Source organism: Metopolophium dirhodum, chromosome 8 (assembly GCF_019925205.1).
Source record: "Metopolophium dirhodum isolate CAU chromosome 8, ASM1992520v1, whole genome shotgun sequence".
NCBI classification, from domain to species: Eukaryota; Metazoa; Arthropoda; class Insecta; order Hemiptera; family Aphididae; genus Metopolophium; species Metopolophium dirhodum.
In genome coordinates this window covers 31,127,142-31,153,775 of record NC_083567.1, presented here as the reverse complement: position 1 = coordinate 31,153,775, position 26,634 = coordinate 31,127,142, and the positions used below count along the sequence as shown (strand labels likewise).

Genomic DNA, 26,634 nt, shown 5'->3' with positions numbered 1-26,634 from the left:
GTCGGAATAATATTACATGACTAGAGGAAGAGTTGGTGTACATTATATACATCGATGGAAGTAAATAGATACGAATCCGAATCCTAAAAAAAAAAAACATTCGTGGTAGCCGACAGGGTTCACGACAGCCAGCAGTTCGGTGCATCGGAAACTCAAACGCAATCTGCGGCATCTCGTGCTGTAAACGTTTCTCGGTCATTCATTGGAAAGCCACATTTTATAATCATATGCCAACAAAATACCTGTGTACGTATAATGTATAATATATGTAATATTATTTACCCCGAAGGAAACATAACGCCACGCCGTGTGCGTTGATAACGATATTACGATAATCCGCGATACCCATTTGATTAAAATATAATATAAATTAAGTGCTTTTTTTGGTATTTTTACAGTTCCTATCGTTCGCCGATTTTATTTATGGCCATATTTTCCCCGTCCAAGAAACTAACCCCAAAGCGAATTCGTGCGAGTTTTCACTTTTCAATCGTGAACGAATTATTCATCACTAACAAAACAAACAAAACGATTATTAATAATATTATATTATAATACCTAGGTACCATACAATAGTTTGTATAGTTATTTAAAAAAAAAAGTAAAAAACGATCAATCATGATCACGACATGTACATCTAACCAGCTAATTTCCTATGGCGAGACCGCGCGGTGAAATGAACTCTGCATTGAAGCCAAAAATACCATGTAACAGTATCTATACTAGGATTTATTGTAGGTAAAAACTTCTTAATATTTAACGGCAACGGGTTCATTAATTTTTTTAAATTAATTTATGATGTACATTGTACAATGTACATATACGGTTAGATTAAAAAAAAATATGAAATACACCACTTAACCACTTAACCTATAGATCTGCACCACTAACATTTTTTCATGCATGAAATAATTACAGTTGAGAGAATTTATATTACATGTAATATAAATTCTCTCAAAATTGATAGATACACAATTTAAATAACAGTTAAAAGTAATACTTAAGCATTTTAATACTTATTTTGAGTCTTTTAAGTTTTCTATGTATGTAGGTATTAAATAAAAAATAGTAGTGTAATATATTATTAAATACGAGTAATAAAATACTTTGAATTTTTTAGTTAGGAATTTAGAATACTTATATAATAACTATGTAGGTACTATAAAATTGAATGTAATCGGCGTTTGAAGAGAAAAACAATTTTTTGTAGTAACGAGTAATAGTTTTGACATAAAATTGTACATTTAAGTAATTCGGATTTACTCTCTACAAATTATAAAATATCTACGTATAATATTTGTTAAAAAGACGATTTCAGGAATAGATTATAAAAATGAAGTTTAAACAATACTATAGTGGCATTAAAGTCTGTTATGAATGTTTAAAAGTATATTATAAACTATAAAGTAAAATGCATATTTAATAATGTAAATCATTAATGATTTACATAAATAATTGTTAACTATACCAAAAATGTAATACTTTCAGTAACTATGTTTAAATGTTAAATATACTGTGTTATACATTATTTTCTAATGATTGCGTAGAATAAAATAAATATGTTGGTACAATCTTCTTTCATAAGAAGAAAAAATGTTCAAAACATATATTGTTACAGACTATAATAAACCTTGAAATTAATTGATTAAACAATTAACGTTATTCAATTGTATCATTTTAATTTATTAAATTCAATTAAAACAGTAACTCTCCAATTTAAAAATAAACAATTTAAGTAAGAAACAACTGAAGTGGTTGTAATGTTACTATTCCAACTGTGAAATATAACTGTTCTATAAGCCAGAAAAACTATTATTTCATACATAAGAAAACAGTTATAATATTATTCTTAAATCACCATATTTATCTAAATAAATAAGACTATAGAATATATATGACGTTGTATAAAATGTATTATTGTTTGTGATAAATAACACAAGGGTCACCTGTGTTGAAAACAAGTTTGGTTTTGATGTAAGCCGAAATTTAAATTAATAAAGACTTTGGTGACTGTATAACCCAAGACATGGGAAAAATGTCTTAGGTCATGACCGGCGGTGCCCGAAACGAATAATTTTTAATAACATTGACTATTTTATACATAAATACGAGACGAGAGTAGTCTTCCTTTTGTGAGCTACACAGTCCTTTCAGCTGTAATAATAATAATAATAGTAATAATAATTGCTATTATTATTATTATTGTTCTCGTCTCTATATAAGAGGAAAAAAGCAGCCATCGATCACGTACAAACAATAAGGCTTGGTCGATACTATAACGCAAGGCGTTCGTTAAAATAATGATGATAATAACAAATAAAAACCATACATGTTCACTCAATCTAGGTTTTAATCAAACCTTATTCTATTGTACATAGAAATACAAATAGAGTTCAATTTTAATTATGTTAATTCATGTTTAATACTGTTATTTTATTACTAGACCAAATGCTAATTTGTCAGACTTGCTCATAGGCATACATAATATAAACATAATACATATAGGTATAATATAGAGATTAAAAAAAAGTTCTATTGTGACTTGTGAGTTGTGATACGTAATATTCAGATTTCGTGATCAAGTAAATGTAGAACAACATCTATAAATGAAGTTTCTAACTAAACTAAATCTTGGTATTGGCATTATTTCAAATAATTTTGTTGGACACAGAGTCGTAAAAAATTGAACTCTGTTCTCACTATGATATTTTATTTGTTTACTACCCACTCCACAGGAATCCGGAAGCTTCAACATATTTTATTTCCATGGTTAGCGTGTCTGCAATTGGCGTGACTATATAAATGTTTTATTAGTTTTGTTTAAACATAGTAATATATAATATATTATGTATCGTGATGCATAATTTAATAAAACAAAATGAATATTGTTTTGATTTGATTTTCATTTTGGCAGACACTCATGCAAACACAGTTTGTATTCTATACACACTTATAAAACTTGTTCAAGTGTTTATATTGTAATACCTATGTATAAATTGAATTATAGGTTTTATCGTTGTATTAAATTAAAATAAAAAAATCTTAATCTATCTCGATTGGTGCTGCTTTATCAAATGTATTAAAATGTATTTTATCAGCCATCAGGTTGCATATATTATTATTATGAATCTAAAGACTAAAACGTCTTATACACAATGCACTTTTTTCTTTCATCCCGCCGAATTCACACCCTTCTGAAATTATACATTTATTCCGTTGGAATATTATAATTTATAATAACTCTGCAGATGTATAGCAGTACCTATACGCGATCAATATATAAAAATAATACACTTAAATTAAATCTAACCGATTAATCAACATAATATAATATATATAAAAGAGAAATAATAGAAAAAGAAAAAGAAAATAACAGTTGGTACCCAGGAAATTTGTAAAGTGATAACTGATAATATAATGGAAAGATTAAAAAAAAAACAATAAAATGTAATATACATTGAGTGATGCGTATAGTTATCATATTCTATGAATCAAAAAAGAAATCAAAGTTAGAACAACTATTGCATAGAGAAAAAAACTCTAGATAAGGGTGAGTTTTTGTAAAATTAATATTATGATATGGGGCGTAGAAAAACGAGAGAGATATGTGATGATGAAGAGGGACTTTAAACTGGGTATAATTTAATAAATAGGAGAGTAATGTGGCCATTGTTAAAATGGTATAAGAATGGTAGATATATCCACCGCTTCACGTCGAGTGACTAAATCCAATTATGTACAGATTGAAGTATTGGACTTGAGCTATATGGGGTTCCAAAAGGAGATATAGTTTAAAAGTTCAGAATTTCAGGAAGCATTTTTGAACTCGTTCAATTGAATCGCATACTGAATTTGAGTAAAGGCTCCAAATAATGGAACCATCAACCATATTCCAACTATACGACTATATTATAGGTATATATTATATACACAATAAAAGTGAATACTTATGTCACGCACTCCGCGCACTGCAGGTCATCAATAGTCTACTTTGTCTATGCAATCAGCCAGTCTATAACACTAAGTATGACTTGAACTTTCAAAACCTATACAATATACCCTCACACATCATATACGTAAAATTAATTCAGAATGCAACTGACTGCAAATTAGTCATGTATAAAATAATAATGACAAATTATAATTCTAATAAATCTCATAAATTAAGAAAAAATGGGATTTATACGGGACAGACTTGAAAAAACGGGATACCGGACAAAATGATAAGATACGGGACGTGGATTGGCAAGCCTCCATAGGACCTAGAGTAACCGTTTACAGTGATAAGGACTGTGGTGATCGCTGTGGTCGAGCTTATACCGCTGTTGATGGCGTACAGAGGACACGGATCTTATGATATTAACCTCACTGTATGTGAAATTCATGAGTGGGACACCTTCGGAAAGTAGTCATCTAAACATTTATCGACGAAATCCGGCGAGGTTCTGAACCACAGGGTTCCGACGGCAGTAGTGCATAGTACATACCGCGAGACCATTTCCTCCGCGATCGTCTACACCGTCCGATCGTGTCATGTTGATTCTTTCTCGTCCTTAGCGTTCACGAGTGCATTAATATTGTATGACACAGACATGCAGTGCGACGAAATTTCGACCTCAAATATCTCAATCTATTACCGATCAAGCAATTTTCGTAAGTAAAATTGTGTGTGGTGGCGAAACGGGGCTCGTTAAACCTCCGCGTCCCGACGACACGTGCGACGTGCCGTCCGTTCCCCGGGGATTACGCACCAGGAGTCAAGGTAAAATGCCATCGTAAAGTCACATAATATATCATTCGCAGGACCCTTGTATATAGCTCCTTCCAGATGATTATACGACAGAAGTTATTTATAAATTTGAATGTATTGTATTTAAATATTATGTACTATGCGAGAAGCCGAGAATGTTTGACAAATGCTCGGAAACCCTGCTTGGTTAAATAATCACGTAGATTTAAGTGACATACTAGCGAACTGCATAAAGACTTCTAGTAAATCACTTCAACATATATGTATATATAATATTATCATATAAACATAAAGTATAATTATTGTGCATTATATCGTTGATTTGTAAACAAGCTGGCATATAAACGTAGAGTTCACACGTATGCTTATTTTGATAGAGTATATAGACTATACGATGATAATATAACTGCAGATTAGCGAAAATTTGTCCGATGTCTTACTGTATAATTTTGTTAGCAATGCAGTCGATATAAACGCTGACGTTATTATGACAAACGCCAAAAGATGTTTAGATATGATTACTGCACAAATGTGTCCATAACACAGGCACTCACACCGAATGTGAGGCTTCAAATGGTTGATTTATCAATGATTAAATAAAAAAATATTTGTGTTTATTGAACTATTTGTGTATAGTCGTATAGACATACTGTGTGCAGACCAAATATAATATTTATATTATAGTATTTTATATAATTACTCGTATGATTCAAGATCATATTTCATCACGCATAACTATCGAAAATTGTCCAATACAGTATATATCTTATATGCCCATTTTCCGAGTATTACTAAAATACGTCCAATGATTATTTTAAGTATTATAATATTTATGCTTGGGTTTGATTATAACAATTTAATATCGGGTACCTAATATTTTAAGGTCTAAACGGGTCTAAATGCGTTGAATTTATTTTCCAAACGGGTTCCACCCTTCCACATAAAATAATCTGTTATAGTTAAAACATATAATCAAGTTTTATACAAGTACCTAGTTATGTATACAGTTGTTGCATGAATAACATAAACGAGGGAAATGAAAAAAAAGGTTTACTGGAAATATATTTAACGCATGTAATGTGTATGTGATACACAACGATACTTTTTGTACAATTTAGTCGATACCTATAATGAACACGTTGTATGTACATCAAAATGATTTATAGTTCAATTTAGAATAGGTTGGTATAATACGTTGTATTGTTATCATCGAAAGGCGATGAAGAGGCGTTGCCACTAGAGCGATGACAAAAAAAACAGTAAATAATCATGACCGCAACTATTTTAATTAAATTATATTAGGTATGACCACAAATTATGTCTTGTCACAACCATTTTTCGAACCCTATTATATGTTATGTGTAATGTGTATACAGCCATTTATATTTTACACCCTTGGCAGTACGAAAACACGCAAACGTGGGAAATTTGAAACACGTTTCATTGCCATATTGGGTCTGAATGCATACTGAACTCCGCGGTAGTAGTTGATATATATACTCCGTATGCGTCATGTTCTCCATTAATCGAATAAAAACACCGTTATCCACTCACACAACAGTAAGTTTTTCATCATATACAACCAACCCTTTATACACGGCCGATGCAGAATCTTCATCAATGCACATAAAACCAACCCCTCCATTGCTCTTAGTACTCGAAATAACAATAACAAATGGTGCACCCACTGAAAGTGCAATGCGTGCACGAACACCATAAATCTACAACCGGCAGAAGATATTTATCAAAAATGACATGAACAGTCATTGTGAATTCAAATACAAGTTTAAGCTACAACTTGAGCCACTCGTATTGCTTATATAATCGCATTTAACATGATTTCACGACTACGATTTGTTCGAGAAACGACTACAACTTCAATGTTATCTCAAGGACGTAAACCAACCATTGACTTTTACTAATCGCGTTCGATTTAGTATAATATTTTATAATATTATTACACTATGAACTATTTCTAAACCATAATGTTATAACTCGTCATAAATACCTGATATTTTCTGAACGTCTCTTCAACTTTTTTTAGAATTTCGCTGACTGGCACACAAAAACACCCATGAAAGTTGGCGACATCACCTTGGTATACGTTTGTCAGCAATTGTTTTGCTTGCCTCACGAGAACCGCACGTGTTTCGCTGTAATTCACATAGTACGGTCCGATAAACTCGTCGACGAGTTGTTGAACAGTAAAAGGCTTGTGTCGAAGTTCCTAGAATAAAAAATATTAAAAATATTACACATACTAAAATATTATTTTAATTAGGTATTAAAATGTGCGCATTTCTCTAGTTACAATAAAGTACCTATTTCGATATTATATTATATTAAAAAAAATGACAGGTAATGTAATCTTGAACAATACAAGATTTATTTTTTTTGTCACATTTTATCGGTCGTGGGACACCAGCTCGTGAACTATATTATTCAAATTCTTGAATAATATTATAAATTATTCTAAAAAAAAACCTTTATTTATGGTTTTATGTTTGGGACACAAAACTGCCGCATACACGACTAAACGATTAATGCGTTTATGTGATGTTGAACAAAATTATAGTCGTTCATTTTTTACCATTTATTTACGTCTTCTGATCACCATTAAAGTATTATCCAATTAAAGTGTGGAAAATATTACCACTCTGGTCTCAAAAGCGTAATCGAGTTGTCCGAATTACACTAATAACAATAATAACAAACGGGAATAAAAAATAAACACGGGGTGTATTTACATAACCAGTCTCTCAGATTTCCCTTACTCAGTCTCCCTGGGTTCCAACAAATAAATCGACAGCACTGTTATTTTCTCGCCCGTCTTTCATCTTATTATTACTTTATTCTTTTTCTACGTTTTTACCGCGTGTGTGGTCGTCTTGGGGTAATTTCCTTGTACAAAGACGATACGCACTCGGGTAATGTTAGTATAGGGGACTGTTTAACAATAGTATATAAGTACGTGTATGCGTGTACTTTATACGAAATGTATTATTCATAGAATAACATTCACAGGAAGTCGAAGATAAAATAATATATTATAACCTGCACGAGATACATCTGTGTGCGAAATACTGGCATATTATAACTGCATTACAATGATTAATAAATCTTAATCAACATGCACTAATTTTTGAAGACATTCCACTTTTACAACGCATGTCCAATTAAATAAAAATACCCACCGACCACCGTAAGTATTAACATAAAAAATATCTTTAATCATTAGTGGCGTAAATATAAGAGATGACGATTACGCGCCCCACCCAGAGGCCAGAACTCAAAAAAATTGTAGGCGCTGCAGAATGCTTTTTAACATCAATATCAACTTAAATATATTATTTATGTTTAATGCCATGCATGTTTTGAGAGGCACCACTATAGATTTGTATTCTGTCTGTTTAATGTGAATCGTGGTAAAGAACGATAATTCAGCACTTTTTAAACTGTGACTATATCATAATATTATATATAATACGCTTGGGGTGTCAAGGTTTTGAACGAGCATAATAAATAGTCAGTCTTGTAAAGTATTCGAATAAAAGTATTTGAATACTTTTTTTGTATTCGAAAACTATTTTTATATTCATTAAAAAAATACTTTTTTCCGATCTAGAAAAATATTTTTTTATTAATTTATTCGAATATGTATTCCGAATACAAAATAAAAGTATTCTTTACAAGACTGCAAATAGTGTAATGGATTATTGAAAAAAAATAAGAAATTACTTCCACCATAATGCGTAAATTGTCGCAGAAAATAATTAGCTAATATGTATATACTATATAGTTACAGACTTCCCAATATGCCGATATTAACAAAATAAGTTCAACGTAAATTAATGAGTGTATTATTTCTAAAAGATTGAAAGTCAAACTGAAAACAATGATCTCATTCTCAGCTGAGCTTGCTCTCTTGCAATAGTTATCACACATTTTTAAGATTTTAAAAATATTTTGTAATAATCTATTAGATTAAATGGTCAAGTTTAATTTTTAAGAAATTTATTATAAATGATAAGTTCAACCAGACTATTGTGCTTTTTTGAAAGTGCGTGAACCTAATTCCACCATATACCGTGCGTTAAGAAAACAAAGAAAACAAAATACCTATAATAGGTACAGGCGACCCCCTGAACTTCTTTTGATACACACGACTCATCCCGGAAAACGAAATTGTACCTAAGATATTCTATGATAATGTGTATATTTCATTGTTACATTCTACATAGAAAATATTATCTTAAAGGCTCGACAAAAAGTGTGTCAAATTTGTATACAAATGACAGTAGAACAAAAAAGTGATTGTAATAAAATGCAAAAAAAAATTGTAACTTAGCATCACGTTTATCCCGTTCAACAGTTCCGTTCTCACGGATGGTCAATATCAAGTATTCACATCAGGTGTAATAAAAAGAAAAAATTAACTTGAGGAATATCAGATGAACTATAAAAGCTGGCGAAGCTCTTGTAATAATATTCCATTGTTGTGTACGTTGTTTTATGGGGCTATTTGTTTAATAATATTGCGCTAAATATCTCAGCCAAAGATCACCGGTCGGCGGGTTGACACAATAGTATCGATTGGCCTATAAAACGCGTTTGTCGTGTGTATTCTAACCTTTAATCGACCCGGATGAATTTGGACTTATATACCTAGCTCTCCCGCGAGATTTGGACCACGCGCGACGGTCACGAACTGCCGTATATAAACAGGCCGGAGGTCATCGTTGCTTCTTGTCGGCTACGTATAGTGTGTAATCCACGTGTTATTTTATCGATACGCTCGTAGGGGCAGATATTATATTATTATGCAGTGGAGACTTTGCTGGAAACAATCGTTATTGGGATCTTCGTTCGGTCGAGACAAAGACTATATAATATGAAACCAGCGAGACGTAATAACCAAACATTTATTATTATTATTTTTTTTAGTCTGATATAATTTTAATAGTACTGCCTACGATGTTATATTATGTTCGTGGTTGTCTGCTTGAACACTAAAACCCATCTGTCGAAATGTCAAGGTTTCCCGTACAGATTGACATGACCCGGGATGAGCTATAAGAGGATCACTGGATATACTGGTCAAAAATAGTACCTACTTAAGTATAATGTAATCCTTACACGAGAACATGAGTAAGGAGGCCGCACCGTACAAGACACTATCGTTGATTATAATATATATCTAGATGATAGAACACGATTTTATAATGTAAAATAATCATTTGAGGTGGTTATCTGCGTGTAAGGGTTTTGTCGGTAAGATTAGAAATTATAATTTTCTACGTAATAAATGTGTCTCTTACACTCAATGACCCAAATTATCTAAACAGGCCTAGTATTATACCAAAAATCTAAATATGACAACAAATATATTATATTATACCTACGCCGCCCAAGCACAAATAAATATCAGCTGAACTCATACCACATTTACGGTTTTAAAACCACATGATATATAAATTATATAACATTGTAAATTAGAATACTTACGACGGTATTTCGTGATTTCTTATATAGGTACTGTTTTTCAATACCTAACTAAAACAAATACTATCTAAAATGAAATTCTGTTTTCTGCACAAGATCTGCAAATATGAAAAATATTGAACGTATTTTCTATAATTTTACGAATATAATATAACCTACATAATATTATAATAATAAATTATAAATTCGTAATCGATCAGGATGTGATCGTCTCGGCGAAAACCGTGAATAATAACTGCGGGGATGACGCGTCGTAACGATGGAAAAATTTAAACAGTTAACTTTAGTTGAAATAATAATAGTGTACCCGTTATTAGTAGTTATTATAGGTACAAGCCGTAATCTAAGTCATTACGAATATCCGTGTGAATACGATCTGACGAGAGAATAATATATGCAAAAACGACAAGTTGAATGAAAACGGTACACGAGGTACCTATAGGTATATCATATTATTCGCAAGACAGAAAAATGCGAAAACCGGTAACGCGAATACTACGACGGTGCCACTCATCGCGGCGAGCACACCTGTGTGTGAATGAATCATTCAAGAACTTTGCCGGAGCAGCAATGTTACGGGTGACTATATAATAATATGTAATAATAATAATATACAGTACATTATTATAAATTATATTTACTTAGCCTCGGCGAGCACATTATACAACAACATTATTATTCAGACGACGACAGAGGCGGCGGCGGTGGCACAATCAATTATTCAAATATTAGCGACTGTTTCATTTTCTTTTTATACTTTTTGCGACTGCCGCTGCTGAACAAAACCGAAACGTGCGCACACGAGCACAATAATATATAATACGGGTACCTACGATATAATGTATAATAATAATGTATATAATATACCACTGCGCCCATGTTGCCGCCGCCGTATCCGGTAGGTTTATTTATTTACCATTATTATTATTATTTTCCCTATATAATATATTTCCACGGGCGGCGTACACAGCTCGCGTACGACTACGATAATGATAATAACAATAATAATAATAATAATAATAATAATTGTGTACGGTTTGCGCGAACCCATAAATCGGCCGAGCCGGGTGGTGTCGTGCGAGCGCGTGGGAGGCGAGTGATACGTCAAATCGGACGAGAGCCGACGACGACTGCGGGGGAGCTCTATGTACACTCGTGCCTATATTATATGGACATGTATAGGTACATATTTTATATATTACATACTATATAATATAATACAATATAATATATAATATTATATACTTAGCTCGCGCCCGGTTGTTGCGTTACACCCGTCACTGGGCTCGTGTCGTTAGTGTCTATGCAAAAGTACAAAAAAAAAAATGGACGACGATATATATTATTATAATACGAAATAAATAGGTACCTACGCGTCACAAGTATAATAATGTACCTAATATAATATATACGTAGGTATAATGATATTATTACCGTCGCACTATATTATTCCTAAATACATAATATATTATACCTACAGGGTGATTATAGTATCGCAAACCCGAGAAGATAATATGAGAAATTTAAATTTTTAAAAAAAGGTTACATTTTGAGATCATATTGTGCTGACAGTCGTATAGTAAAATATATTCCTTGATATGATGTGCAGTTTTTAAACGTTAAAAAAAATTTAAAATTACACGTATATTTTCTTGGATATTGTGCTTGATTCGTGGTAAAGGGAATCACCCTGCAGTAACTATAATATGTCGTAATGACTAAGGCCTTCACGCCCTAAGAAACCTCCAAGGCTCCAAGTATGCATTATTGTATATGCTCTATTTAAGTTACTAAATAATATACTCACAATATACGCATTAAAATATTATTTTAAGTTTTAATTAGTTTTTAAGCAAATTAATTAAACCCCCGTCCTGCCTGGAAAAATTTGTCTCGGTTTTGAATCTATAAATAACTATCAACTATACAATTTTGAAATGTTACTATTCGTACTCTTACATAATATGCATTTATTTTAATTAACATAGTTCTTATGATTGGTTATTGATAATAATTCTATATTTTCCCCCGAAAATAGTTACTGTATACCTTAGGTATATATTATGTTATAAAATATATAATTATATTATTAATCATTAATTAATTAAAATATTCTACTAAAAAAATATCAAATTTTTATTGTTCCAAAATGATTTTATATAGACAAATAAGAATTATATTAGCAAAAACGTGTATAAATATAAAATACACACTCATATCTGGAAACTAACAAAATAATATGCACTTATATGAGTGAAGAAAGTGTAAAATATGCAAAATAAAATTTTAAATATTATATGATCTAATTAAGTATATGATAAAAAAAAATAGTATATCCCTTTGCTACGTTCTCAGCTGTTATATAAAAATAATATTCTAATCTCCTAGAAATCATTAGCCCTAATTATATGATACAAATATATAATATTTACGCACTGTGGAAGCACCAATATATTATATTATATGCGTGAAGGCCGATCGACGATCGCTGTAGATGCCTTTAGATCATTATCTCGGTAACATGTAAAAATTACTTAATAATATCGTGTTACCTTAACCGTAAACGCGCTCTTGTCCATCCCTAAGATGCGTCTATAAGCCCTAGAGAGTAGATACGACGTCCACGGCGGCACGGAAACACGAGGGACGTACGATTTGCGCTTTTGAGAAAACAGAATGGTGTATACAGCCACCGGTAAACAACAATCCCGACTTTACTCTTATTACTTAAAGTTTACTATTCCAACTAAGAAAAGAAAGCTTGTATACCCGTAATAGTAAATTATTATAATGATTCATTTTTAGTTGAATTATACAGAACATTGCAACTGCAGACCACAGTCATAGACAGGTCATGTGAACTAAAATCGGATTCGTTATAGACAATTAATACGCTGGTCGCTGGTGACAGCTATTGTGCTAAAACTGAATTATATATATATATCAAATAATATAATGTGTATAGTGTATATATATATATATAATTTCGTCAGTCACTAAGTCACTTACTATAGTGCATTCTATTTTGGTTCACAACACGTGGTGTTAGAAAAATTGACAGGGTTGGTCTATGAGTATAGACTATATCATACAATATTATATACTATACATGCTAGGAGTCTTCAACCTTTCTAGGCAGCGGGCCACCTATTATTTAATAGGATTATAAAAGTCTTGAGGTACGTATATATTTACAGTTAAATTTATAAAGTTAATGGGAAAAAAGGGTGTTAAATATTCAACAATTAGTTATCTATTCGCGGGCCTCAAATAAAGACATGACTGACCGCAGGTTGAAGACCCCTGCTAAGTACTAGAGTATATGGAGGTATATGTAGCAGACTATACGAATAGGGGTAAGTGCTCATTTGCTTTTCATAGGATAATGGAAAAACAAGACGTCTACCCTGCATTATATACAACTTCCCTTCTTTGTATAGTATATGTATAATGTATAGGTACATATACCGTGATGACTGACGAAGGTTGTCTTACATCGACGAGGCTCCCTGCTAAGATATGTCATCACTAGGGTTAGTCGAGTTGAAACTGAGTTAAAAAGTCAAACCATATACGTTTTTTCGTTCATGAACCATGAGAAGTTTTGATCTATTTATATATTATACTATCGCCAAAGTTTATATATACCTAAGAACATTTTTTGACAGGCGTTAAACGTTTTCTCAATATTGTAGCCAGGCACCTAACCCTGCGGTTTCCTCACTTGGGTCCGGCCCGTTATACCTACTTTTAATAATATACCTACAGCTAAAATTCAAAATATATAGAAAAAAGATGGTATATATTAAATAATAAAATAAAACTAAAATTCGTGGTTTTCAATAATGAGTCTTCATGTACGATTGAGTCTTAATTAATACATACATGAATTGTGAAAACAATATTGAGGGTACATTGGTACAACTATAAACTTAAAACCACCATTTTATTAATACAATAACGTTATTTCAAACTGAAATGTTGTAAAGCTTTAGACTTAACAAAGTTATATAAGAGCATAATATTATAATCATTTTTTCATCGATGTTAAAAATACCTACCTAGCATATTATAACTTTTAACGTGCCCTTCCTTGGGTTTCAAGCCTACACGTCTTCATACTTATAATATTATCGTCAATGACCTCTCGCGGCGGCGTTCAGCTAATGACAACAGTTATATACATCGAACACCGATGACACTACAATATATCATAAAGCCATATTATAGGCGTGTAATACCAATATCATCGTACGAATCAAATAATAATATTATATTATATCTCCGCGTTTAGCGAACGCTAAACCCAAATCGTTAATTTTCATTTTTCATTAACGTTCAGGTGTGCACAACACGCATGGCGCGCGTATCATGCGAACGCGATCGTATCGGCTGTAAACCGTCATTTTCATTATATTATTATTATTATTAATATTATTATTATTATTATTATTGTACTACCATGATAGGCGCATACTAATAGGTTTGCACGGGAATGAGTCATGGGGTGTAGGTATACAGCTATTGAATAATATAGGTAGGTATACGACCGACGACGTCGTATTATAATGCATGTTGGTTGTCTAATGAGTCGATATGGACCCGCTGCAGCATTATAGACCATAATTTATATTGTGTATTTGACACGTGCGTTTAAGTTTAAATAATATATTAAAATAATATTACAGTACGACTACAATCATCGATACGGTTATGACGATGATTGTACATTCAGACGACTTCGGAGAAAGGAAAAAAAAAATAATAACGATTAATTAAAACATTCGTGAGACATCGTCGTCGCTGTTAAAAACCGACGCGTTGAACAACACAGGTTACCTATATAGCTATACCGAGATAATTACTCGATATATGAATTAACATTAAACACACTTGTAGTTTGATATTTTAATACATTCAATTTGTTCTACGCTTTATGTGCGACTGCAATAAGTATTATGATTTATTAAAAAAAAAAAAAAACATTATTATTTTAAATCTCAATTGATAAACGACCGCGCTAATTTCCAATTAATTTCATTAATATTATTATGAAATTCACTACCATCGAAACACATTTTGTATACAACAATCGATTATTACGAAAAAGCTACCATATCGACAGTAAATCATGATGGCAACGATGTACGTAATTACTAATTAGTAATTATGTAGGTACATACACTGCAAAACAGCTGCAGTGGCGTAGCCAGGGGGTGGGACCAAAGGGGCCATGACCCCCTTACCACCAGCCGTGTTTTATAAGAAATATAGAAAAATAAATATTTCCTGCTTTTATAAAATAATCTTCTACTAGAATGAAAATTATAGATCGGAATTGGACACATAATAGCATAATAATATAAGTTAAGGTTTATGAGGTATACGTTATGTACTAGCTAAACATGTAAATTGTTTGTAATAAATTAATCTAAATAACAAGTTGTTAAAAATGTTATTTATATCGGTAGGATGCATTCAATATTATGTATCTGTTAATTTAATAAGTATAAAAGCTCAGTACAAACAATGAAATGTTCATTTTTATAAGGTTTTTCATTGATCCTCCTCTTTTAAACATTGCTACGCCACTGTAGTACAGTAGGTATATCTCGAATTTATTTTGAGTTTAGCTCATCAATTGGACTGGTTTTTAAATCGCAGTTATTGTTTTAAGAAAAATGATTTATGAAGCATAATAATTTACGATCGATAGAAAACTATGTGTAATAATCGCGTAGAGCCGTAGAACTAATAGCACTAATTGAATTCTGTTAATACATCATAATAATCGAAGATTACGTTTCTTTTTCACACAACGACTGCAAATTTTGTACAGACCTGACGACGATCATTTTATATTATAATACTTACGTTCTCGGACATTTTCAGACTATTTCTGACTGGACGAAAAAAAAACTACGTGTCTATATGCGGCGCATTAAATCCATAAATTGGGGAAACAAAAATACGCGTTCCTGCAGAATACTATTACTCACGACTTTATGTATTTTATATTGACTTACAAAATCGAGCTTAGAAAAATTGGAAGAGGGGCAGCGAACTGAAACGTCCCACTCCGAAGACCCCCTCTCTCTCACACACACACACACACTGATACGATTTAAGCACGAGTATTGTAAAGAAAAATATGTATATATAATATGGGGCGCGCGCCATAAAATAAACCATATAAGTGTTTTAAACGGTCATCTGGAACGAACGCGCTCGGAAAACGAACCGTAAAACTCCAACTTATACGCACGCACATAATATAAATACAACCGTATAGGTGTATTATATAGAATGCCCAGAGTTTGTGTGTGCACCGTAAGTCTGTGTACGATAATAATATTACAATATTATCGCATACGAGCGACGATCGCGTCGTTATTCTCGCTCTCACGTTCAACAGCTATACTACAACACTCGTTTAATATAATAAAAATAGTACCTAATATAAGTATAATATTATAATGTACCTACGACGATCATCGTCGGCTCTCGTCGGCGCGCCAGAAATAGAATCTCTCCTCCGTGCGTTATAATACCATATTACAACCACCACGGCACGGCGGTCGGGTTCGCTCTTCGAAAACCGTCGGACCACATGACCCCAAAAACCCACTGCAAGGGAAGGGGGTGGGTGGTGGGTGGTGGTACGACGAGCGAGCGTTTAATGGCCCGTAACCGAGGTGCTCCCGTAACATACGGGTGTGGTGAGGGACCGACGGGGTGGCGGTGGGTGTGGGGCGAGCTCGACGCACGTGGTATATTATAATATATAATACGTAATACTATAATATAATATAATCGGTATTTTTAGTCGACGCATGTCAAACGGTATGGCCGCCTACTCAGTCTGTCGGTGTATAATAATAAATATTATGTAATGTAACAAATGTGACTGCGATATATTCGCCGCCGTAAGGGATGAGGAGGTGTGTGGCGACGCTTCGCTGCAGATTTTACCGAACCCCCGTCCAAGTTTCGACCACCCGTATGACTGTAGGGCACCACTGTCAAATAATAATAATAGTCCTGGTTGACGTTAGATATTTTATGTTTTAGCCTTTAGGTTTCTAATTTCCCATACGAAGGGACAGGAAAACTATATATATTATCGTAAAACATAACAGTCGATCTACTGTCTATATGCGTGTAATGATTGTTGTATGTATAATGTATATACTTAGACATATATATAAGTGTAGCCATGTAGGTATAGGTGTATAATGTTAGAATATACGTTATGTCGTGCCAGGGTTGGTTAAATGGGTGGGATATTGGTGCCAAAGCTCGCCACTTCATCGCAAAGATACATAAATACATTTCGCATCGTTTATGTATTTGTTTTAATTTATAATAATTTATACTTTAGTTGTTTATCAGTTTATCGCTGTTTTAAAACTACGAGCATTTAATTTAAATCACTTATAGGCTATAGCCCGTATAGGTGTATGTTTTATGTCTATCTCCCCCTCCCCCTTCACCATTACTAGCCTGCTCTTGCGTCGGCCCGTTATATATTTTTGAAGTTCAATTAGACAGTTATTACGCACTTGAAATTCGATTGTGGCACTGTGGACATATTAGACAAAACATAATATTACGTTTGATTGCGTCGGAGGCCAAAATTGTATTTCAGACAATCGGCCTCCAAGTTCCAACATCATCGTGATAATATATCTATGCGACTATAATATAATGTATAGGGCACTGTGACGGCGTTACAAAAAATCATGGTAAACTTTACTAATAACAATTGATTTGCAGCATAACATATTTTACCTAAAACCTAAAATTCCTTCCTAGTGGTTTAAAATAAATGCACCCAGGATATGCTTCTACAATGTTCCTTGATATTTTCCAAGTAAAAACATAGGTACGCAGTCAATATAATCTCTATGGTGCCTTACACTTAACAGGGAAAAAAAATAGCGCACTGTGACGCCCATCGGTCCCCACTTTCGTTCACGTGATTTAGGTGCCTATATAATCATGTTAGTTGTCATTTGATGTGGTGAAGTACAACTGACGTGTAGTCAATCTACTCAAGGTAGGTAAATAATGCGTTATTGGTCTTACATAAATCCAACGATGATTGTAAAGAATTATAATTTCCCCCCCTCACAAAAACTACTAAAGGGTATCTATAATTACGACATTAATATGAATATATTATGATATCGTTGTATTGACATTAAATTGATAAATTTAACAATATTTATAATATTTAATGTTATAAGTCTGTGTGACTATGCTTATAGCAGTGGTAATTTGTATCACGTGTCACATTTAGATGTGTTTATCGTTTTAGTAGGTCATGTCAATTTGAATATATTGAACGTGATTAGGCAATACCTACATAACACTATACATTAATGATTATAATTCCTCCGTTTCAAACTCACAAAATATCACGTATAGAAAACAATGGGAGCTAGACATGTTCGAGGAGGGGTTTCTTCGCCTTTTATTTTAAATGTAAAGTTTTAACGCGTTTCAATCAACAAATTAAAAAAACCTTTATTACTCTAAATTAAAAACTTGTATTTAACGTCTGTACTTTAAACGTGTACGTACCAACCCCGATTGGAATTGCCAATATATTACACGCGATGCTATACAGTATAACACTATCATGCAGGTAGGTACTATGAGTACCATATTATACCGGTACTGCTGGTACTTCATAATTTAATATAATATAGAATCGTACATTTCACCGAAAAATCAAATTACCAGTGAAAATAATAAACAGTAACACGGGCAAACTCAAATTGACACCCAAAAGGTTACTTACATTGCCTCATGATTAAAATTATCTTTCTATTGAATTTAACATCGTTCTCTGGAATCGCCTCAAATATATAAATATTAATCGATTACTATGTGATTTGAAAAAATGGGGTTGGGCATACTTAGTGAATCACCCTGTATGAAATATTAAATACATTTTTGAAACCCAAACTTAAATCTATCCCAAAATTAAAATTATTTTCTCTTTTTTTCCAATAAGAAATAACGTTAATTTTATATAATATATAGGTACATACCTACTACATACCAACGAACAATATAGTTATTTACGATAAAAGTTACGCAACGAACCTGACTATGTTGGGAGAATGACACAATGGGACACATTAAATAAGATAATCAACTAAAGTTTAGCACATAATCAGTGACTGACGAATTACAAAAATGATTGCATTCGAGTATTCGACAAATTATTAATCTCTCTGAAAATACTTTGTCATATAAACATAATATTTTTGAACATTAAGAAAATTGATGTAATAATCGATAGTAGGGACACTAATAATCGATAAAATATGTAGGTTTATTAATTTATAAGCTAAGTATGGTATGTGAGGCAATTTGAGTAAAAAAATGTTCACCTACCTATAGGTATACTTAGATTTGGGAGGCAATTTCATGTGCACCCAATATAATAGAGTAATATTGGTAGGTATAACTGGTAGGTACATCCGTGCAGAGGTAATTTAATATGATATAACAAGAATTATAATTATATTTTCTATCGTTTTTTTAAAGTGTTTTCCTTTTTTCAATGACAACATACATTTTTAATTCCTTATTCCAAAGCAAAATTTTTTATATCAAATGTTGGACGAGTATTTTATGAGTTATAAGTTATACGTATTAAATGTTTAGATGAGTGGAGTGGAGTGTCACAAGAATATCCCACAAAATGTTGGTCCACTATACTCAGCTCATCTAAACTTTAAATACTCATATAACTTAATAATTGCCCGTCTAATATTTGATTTTTGTACAGAAAAATATTCTACTTCGAAATATGATATTAAAAATGTAAGTTGAAAAAAATGAAAAAAAAAATGAAAAAAATTTAAAAATTAAGACGATACAAGACATCATTATTTTTCGAAAAAGATTGTTTTGTAAAATTATATTAAAAACGTTATTGGTTTTGATATGATATGAGCGTTTCTCGATGAAAAAATCGCACGGTATAATATTGTACATATTTTATAATACCTTAGACTAGGCATGTGCAGGAATGTAAGAATAAGACAAGCAGCATAATATAAGACTATAAGACTATAAGACGTATAATATAATAGTGGATATAACTATGATATTATGTAGTGTACAAATAAATTAGGTTCGGTGCTCTACTACATAAACGAGCGCAGCTACTATCAAACTTTCACGTTTATTAATTATTAGACACGACAGTTGAAAACGTGTACCTATGTTTTTTTCTCCGGCAGAACCTATAGAAAATAGTTTTTCGTAGTGGATTTTTTTATTTTTATCGGACGGGGTAATAGATATCGCTGCAGGGTGGCGCGCACGACGACGGCCTGGCATATTACATATCACGCAATTGCGCTTACTCCCGCAGTGGCATTACACATTCTAATGTAATAAAATTATATCCTAAATAATAATATACATACTAAACGGTGAATACAGGGTGTAGGCAATGTCGGTCCGGAAGTAGTACGCGACTGCAGGACCGGAAAATAAGTTGTTTTTTTTTTATTCTTATATATTATACAACGCGTGTCGAAACAATTTTCAGGATCCCTACTACGCACATTTTACACGTCGTTTAAAACCACGAATCCTTCGTACCATCAAAATATAATTCAAAAAGTACTTACACGCCTTTCTTAGAAATTTGTTTGATCACTTCTTACGTTTTAAAAGAACTTTGTGCTTTAGCACTGAGATACCTAGTTTAAACTATAATGTAGTAGATTGGCTATATCAGCTTTGGCGCATCTAACAGAAGCTCTGATGCAGAATAAATAGTAACAGAGAGCATAGTATTAGACCTAGATAGTAAAATATTATTTGAGAAAAAAAATAATCACCAACGCCTAGTTAAAATAAACTATATTTTGGATTTCTGTTTTGAATGTATGCTGATATAACACTAATGATTCTAACGAACGTAACACGTTTGTGTACATATAGAGGTAGGTGCCTACTTGAAAATTAAAACATACAAGAAATCTGTAATTAAAACCAATAAAATCGAAAAAAAATTAAACAATTTTTTTGACTCTCGGTGTTTTTATAATAACATACAGACCCGCAAGTCGCAACGTGTTTGGAAACGAACAAGGTACAACCTACCAATTACATTTAAAAACTAACATATTTTTTTATCGCTTCTTTTATCTCTCATACCATATTTATGATTTATCAATATGCGTAGGTATGAACAAATATATAATAGTATAATCTGGGGGGACGAGGTGGCCGAGCGGTCTAACGCGACGGATTCGGCACAGCCGGTCCGAGTTCGATCCTCGACCACTGGGCGGCATTTTTCTCCGTGCAAGTCACGGTGTCCGGAGAACAAGTGCCGCCATCCCCCCACCCCGGGGCACGGCAGAAACCTACGGGTGCCCCATTAGAAATTCTGCCAAACACAACACACACGTGTACCAACCTACCCAACCTACCAACCTACCCAATATAAAACCTACAGTGCCCTCCCCACACCCAATGGCCTATGTTGCCGCGGGTTACCCAATAAAAAAAAAAAAAAAAAAAAAAAAAAAAAAAAAAAAAAAAAAAAAATAGTATAATCTATATGCATTTCGTAAAACTTACATATTATTATACATTTAATGCTTATATAAACTTAGACCGGTAGGACTCGATAACGCGCTTATATCAAAATATTAATAAATAATATTCATATAATTATATAATAATATAATACGGGCACCTAAACATAATACCAACAACATTCGAAAACGAAATACTATAATATAGGTGCGATATAAATTCACATGGCGGAAAACCATCGGTAAAATCAACAAAATCGTCTGTCTGTTCGACTTTTAACCACGAAATATGTACACAAATAGCAAGAAAATAATATTATTATTGATGTCAAGGGGGCTACGTTGTACTCGCGCCATGTGTTGTCTCCCAACCTCTGTGTTATTACTATAACGCATAACATAGCAAACAAATTGTGCTTTAAGAGGAATTCGTTTTACTGTGTTGTTTTTTATATCTGCAAAATGAGTTCACCTGTTATTAAATTGTAAAAATAATATTTAGGGCCACTCGAAAGGTTTTTTTTTTGATATTTTAATTTTAAGCGAGTTATGATCATATTTTAAAATCTGTCTTACACTCCCGTAAGACATGTTATTATAACATCACATCAAATCTATGCACCGGATTCGTAGAACAGTTTATCTATAATATAGGTATAGGTAGTTGATATTAGAGAAAATGTACATGTTGTCGAACTATTGTAGAGAATGATAATAATATATAAACCGTGCTCGAGCGAATGGTTTTATTTCCACATTTTTATTTTATCATGAGTTTTTATTGGTAAGTGCCTTATACTGCAGGTGCCTACTTGCATATAATTTCAGATTTCAAATTCCTATAACCCGTTTTTAGTGATGGACCGAGACAAAATAATAATGGTTTTATCAAACCGACAAATATTTCGCTAAACGCAAGCGTGCAGTATTTCGTCGACGAGCACCCTGTATCCATATATACACCTTATATAGTTATATATATTATAAAATATATAATATATTATAATATATAACATCACGCAGTCCAATCTCCGACACACGTCACATGGAGGTATAGTTATTGTATGTACCACTAAACGCTGTAACACTTATACCTATATAATATACCTCTAAACATAATAACAAGTAACAACGTGCTACTATTACGTGCACAACTCACGTGCGCGCACGACGAGGCGGCCGCGGGGCATTTGCCGCAGACGGTCGTCGCGGGGCCCGGCTGCAACGACGCGGCGTGGTCGTCCGGCGCCACCGGGTCCGCGTGATCTGGTTCCGGCACCACGGACACGTGTTCGTGAGCGACGTGTTCGGTGACGAAGTGGTCGGCCACCAGCCACGGCGGCGCGTCGACGACCTGGGCCGCGAGCGCCGGCCGGAGTCGCGGGTTACTCGCGGGGGCCGCGGCCGGCTGTTCGGAGGCGGGTTCGGGGTGGCGCAGCGGTCCGGAGGTGGCCGGGGCTGCGACGGTGATGGCGTCGGTGGCCGCGGATGGGACACCGGTGGTGGAAACGGGGGCGGCGGGCGACGTCGTGGCCGCCTCCTCGGCCGGCAACGCGTCCGAACGATGTGTTTTTTTGCTGCTGCTGCTGGTGTTGCCGCCGTTCTTCTTGCTTCCGTTCTTCTTGCTGTTGTTCTTCTTCGAGAACTGACGGTAGAAATGACCGACCGCAGCGCCAGTCGCGGTCATCGCCGTCGTCACGGCCGCGGGACTCGGCGAATCCGTTTCGGTGGCGGTGCTCTCGGTGGTCTGTATGAGGAAATAACAAAATAAAAATATACTATAATAATATTACATATATATAGGCGCCTACGTATTATAGTATAACATTGTTGTTCGATAAATCATTAATCGCAAGTCAATTTACACGAATATAACATATATACAGTGTGATTTAATAATGCTGCTGCAGGCAATAGTTTCTTTATAATAACATTATAGTACATATGGGTAGGTATATTATTAATTTACCATTATTATTCTTTTGGGCACGCGGTAAAAACGCAAAATCCACGTCCACTGGACTGTGTACTGTGTGTCCATTTGGACGCAAAGAACCTCCTTAGAAAATGGCGCACTGCTTAATATATTATCATAAATTGCAAGTTCCAAAATACGTTTAGACGAATAAAATATACAGTGTGATATATTTGATAATATAGTGCTGCAGGCCATAGTTTATATATATATATGTAGGTATATTATTAATTTACCATAAATTGTATTATATTGGGCACGCAGAGCCGTTTGTGTCCGTTTGAGCACGGAAATCCTCTTAAAAAATTGATCCGTCGCAAAAGCGTTTTACTAAGATTTCCATCGAGGTACAAGACCCGCCGTCGATATATCAGCCTATGATTTCAAGAATGCTTATACGTACAATATATGAACGGACACCATTCTACAGAAATTGATTTCAATTTATGAGAATTTTAACCTCGCGAGACACTTGTGGATGGCACACATTTATCTATAAACTTTTTGTTTTCAACAAGAAATCTATGTTGAAATTGATCATGTTTTTTTTTTACTTTTACGTAAGTCATTTAAAAATTCCCCGTTTTTCTGGAATATTCTTATTATATAATACGGAACGCATATCGATATTTTGTAATCTCCAACAATGCTAACAAGCAGCATTAAAGGGGTAAGAAAGTTATTTTTCAATTGAGTTTACTAATCACTCATCAGTCATTAACATACTATTCCCAACGTTTGAGTTTACGCACCTATAACCTAACCTAACCTATAACTATAGATTTCAACAATTGTTTTCGTTAATTAACTATACCTACCTATTTTATAATACAATTCATAGTAAGTTGCTATTGAATTATTGAAATATTATCTATAGTAAGCTCAACTAAAAATTTAAATTATTATTTACAAAAGTCCAGTATATTATCGGGTCAACGTTTTGTTACGTTCGGGATTCTACCCTCTCTGTATGGCGGGTTGAAAATCCGTTTACCCACTGATTTTATAGAGTCCCCGTAAATTACCAGGACGGACAGGGCGGTTTCGAGATTGTCGGAAACCAAAATCACCAAACGCACAAAATATATTCGGAGAGTGACATTTCTGTAATAATATATATTAACACAATAATAATAATATGTTATTATACAACGTGAGATAATAATTCATCTTTACGTCATTGCACAGACGTATACACGTACACGTATTACCCGAAACACACGTGCTTTGTTTTATAATGCAACGCAGACACGACGTTTTCTTTATTTCTTATTTTTTTCACATATTATAAATAAATTATAAAAAACATCACAATCGCATTACAAGCGCCGAAAAATGTGATAATACTTTATAATATTACTAAGCACACTGTGCGTTAGGGGGGGGGGGGGGGGAGGGAGGGTTAGACCTGCGAAAAAAAAAACATTGTCAAATTCAAAATATATTAATTTTGACTAACAATGATAATATTGTCAAATAATGAAATTCGTCATATTTACTCTAAATATATATATATATATATATCTGTCAAATTATTCTCGATATCACGTAGTAAATCATATGAAACCGCAGTATTTTACGGTTGACGTTTTTTTTTTTTTTTAATAATTGTGTTAAAATGCTTTTACTTACAAAGACTAATAAGCGCTATAAATTATGATGTGTAAAATACGCCATCGTAATATCATAAAATATTATCTGTCGGCTACGCGCGTATAGTCTTTAATCAACAAGACACGTATAGGTACCTCTACCAATACTATACAAATACGGCTCGGATAAACGGTTAACCTTTTTATAATATACCGTCATTCATAAATTCCATATTTATTTTTTAATCGATCGGACACAACTGCACCGCGGCGCCGCTGTTTTTCTAGTTTGACGAATGTGCCCAGCTCATAATAATAATAATAATATATAATCCCATTATAGACGGTATCAACAACGGCGCGCCGCCCAAAACGAAATTCCTCCGTGCATTCTACTTCATCTTTAAACCAACAACTATATACGCTGTGTGTGAGACCTGGCCCGGCCCATTTCAGGAATACCTACTTGTTAATTTCCAGGTCACACCTTTGATAAATTGTTTACGCGAACGCATAACGTATCGTATCCATCACATATATAATAATTGTAATACCCATTAAGTATTAATTCAAGTAAAATAAAATTACACATAATAATATATAAATGTATATTATATTATATATACCTGCCTATTTTATCATTCTCTTAATTCAGAAAATATTACGTTAACAGAACCCGTTTCATGTGACAATCAGACTTTCTCGTTCAGAGCAAAAAAACGCATTTGTTTAAATAGAAATAATATAATCAAGAAAAATATCTTTATTTATACCTTAGCTTATGATTGTTAGGTAAGGATATCGAATACCTAAATGCACAAAAATGTGGGTACAGATAAGAGCACAGGTAGTGCAGTCAGACGTGTTTTCTCCATCAGTATAAATTACTTATTTTAAATTCATTTTGGAAACTAATACTATATAGGTATACGTAAGTAGTCGAATTAATATGCGGTTTTTTTCGTTTAGTTGAACTCAAAATGAAAACACTTTAATACGCGTCTCTAAAAATATGTGTACGCTTATCCAGGTAAATATTTTTAAGCTTGTTTTACTAATTTTTAGTAACTAATCTAAAAAGTTGAGTAAGTATAGTAGCTGGCGTGGCGGGTATGTATACGCGACTATATAGATGAGAACTTACATGGTAATTTATAAAAACAAACACATTTATATTTTAAATAAAATATAATATAAAACAATATATTATGTTAAAAAAGAAAATAAATAATATTATAC

At 33.1% G+C, this 26,634-nt stretch overlaps 1 protein-coding gene across 4 annotated transcripts in view; it reads right to left on the bottom strand.

Moving 5' to 3' along the window:
* The window catches only part of LOC132950053 (puratrophin-1-like), a 183,503-nt gene that overhangs the window by 133,155 nt on the left and 23,714 nt on the right, over positions 1–26,634 (bottom strand). For 3 of the 4 annotated variants that reach the window (XM_061021248.1, XM_061021250.1, XM_061021249.1), the window contains exons 2-3: positions 22,988–23,575; positions 6,759–6,977 (exon numbers count right to left, since the gene is read on the bottom strand). In XM_061021248.1, coding sequence (XP_060877231.1) covers positions 6,759–6,977; positions 22,988–23,575 — 807 coding nt within the window. Of the gene's footprint in view, positions 1–6,758; positions 6,978–16,278; positions 16,378–22,987; positions 23,576–26,634 lie in introns of those variants that run through there. The other variant, XM_061021252.1, reaches the window with a different exon arrangement.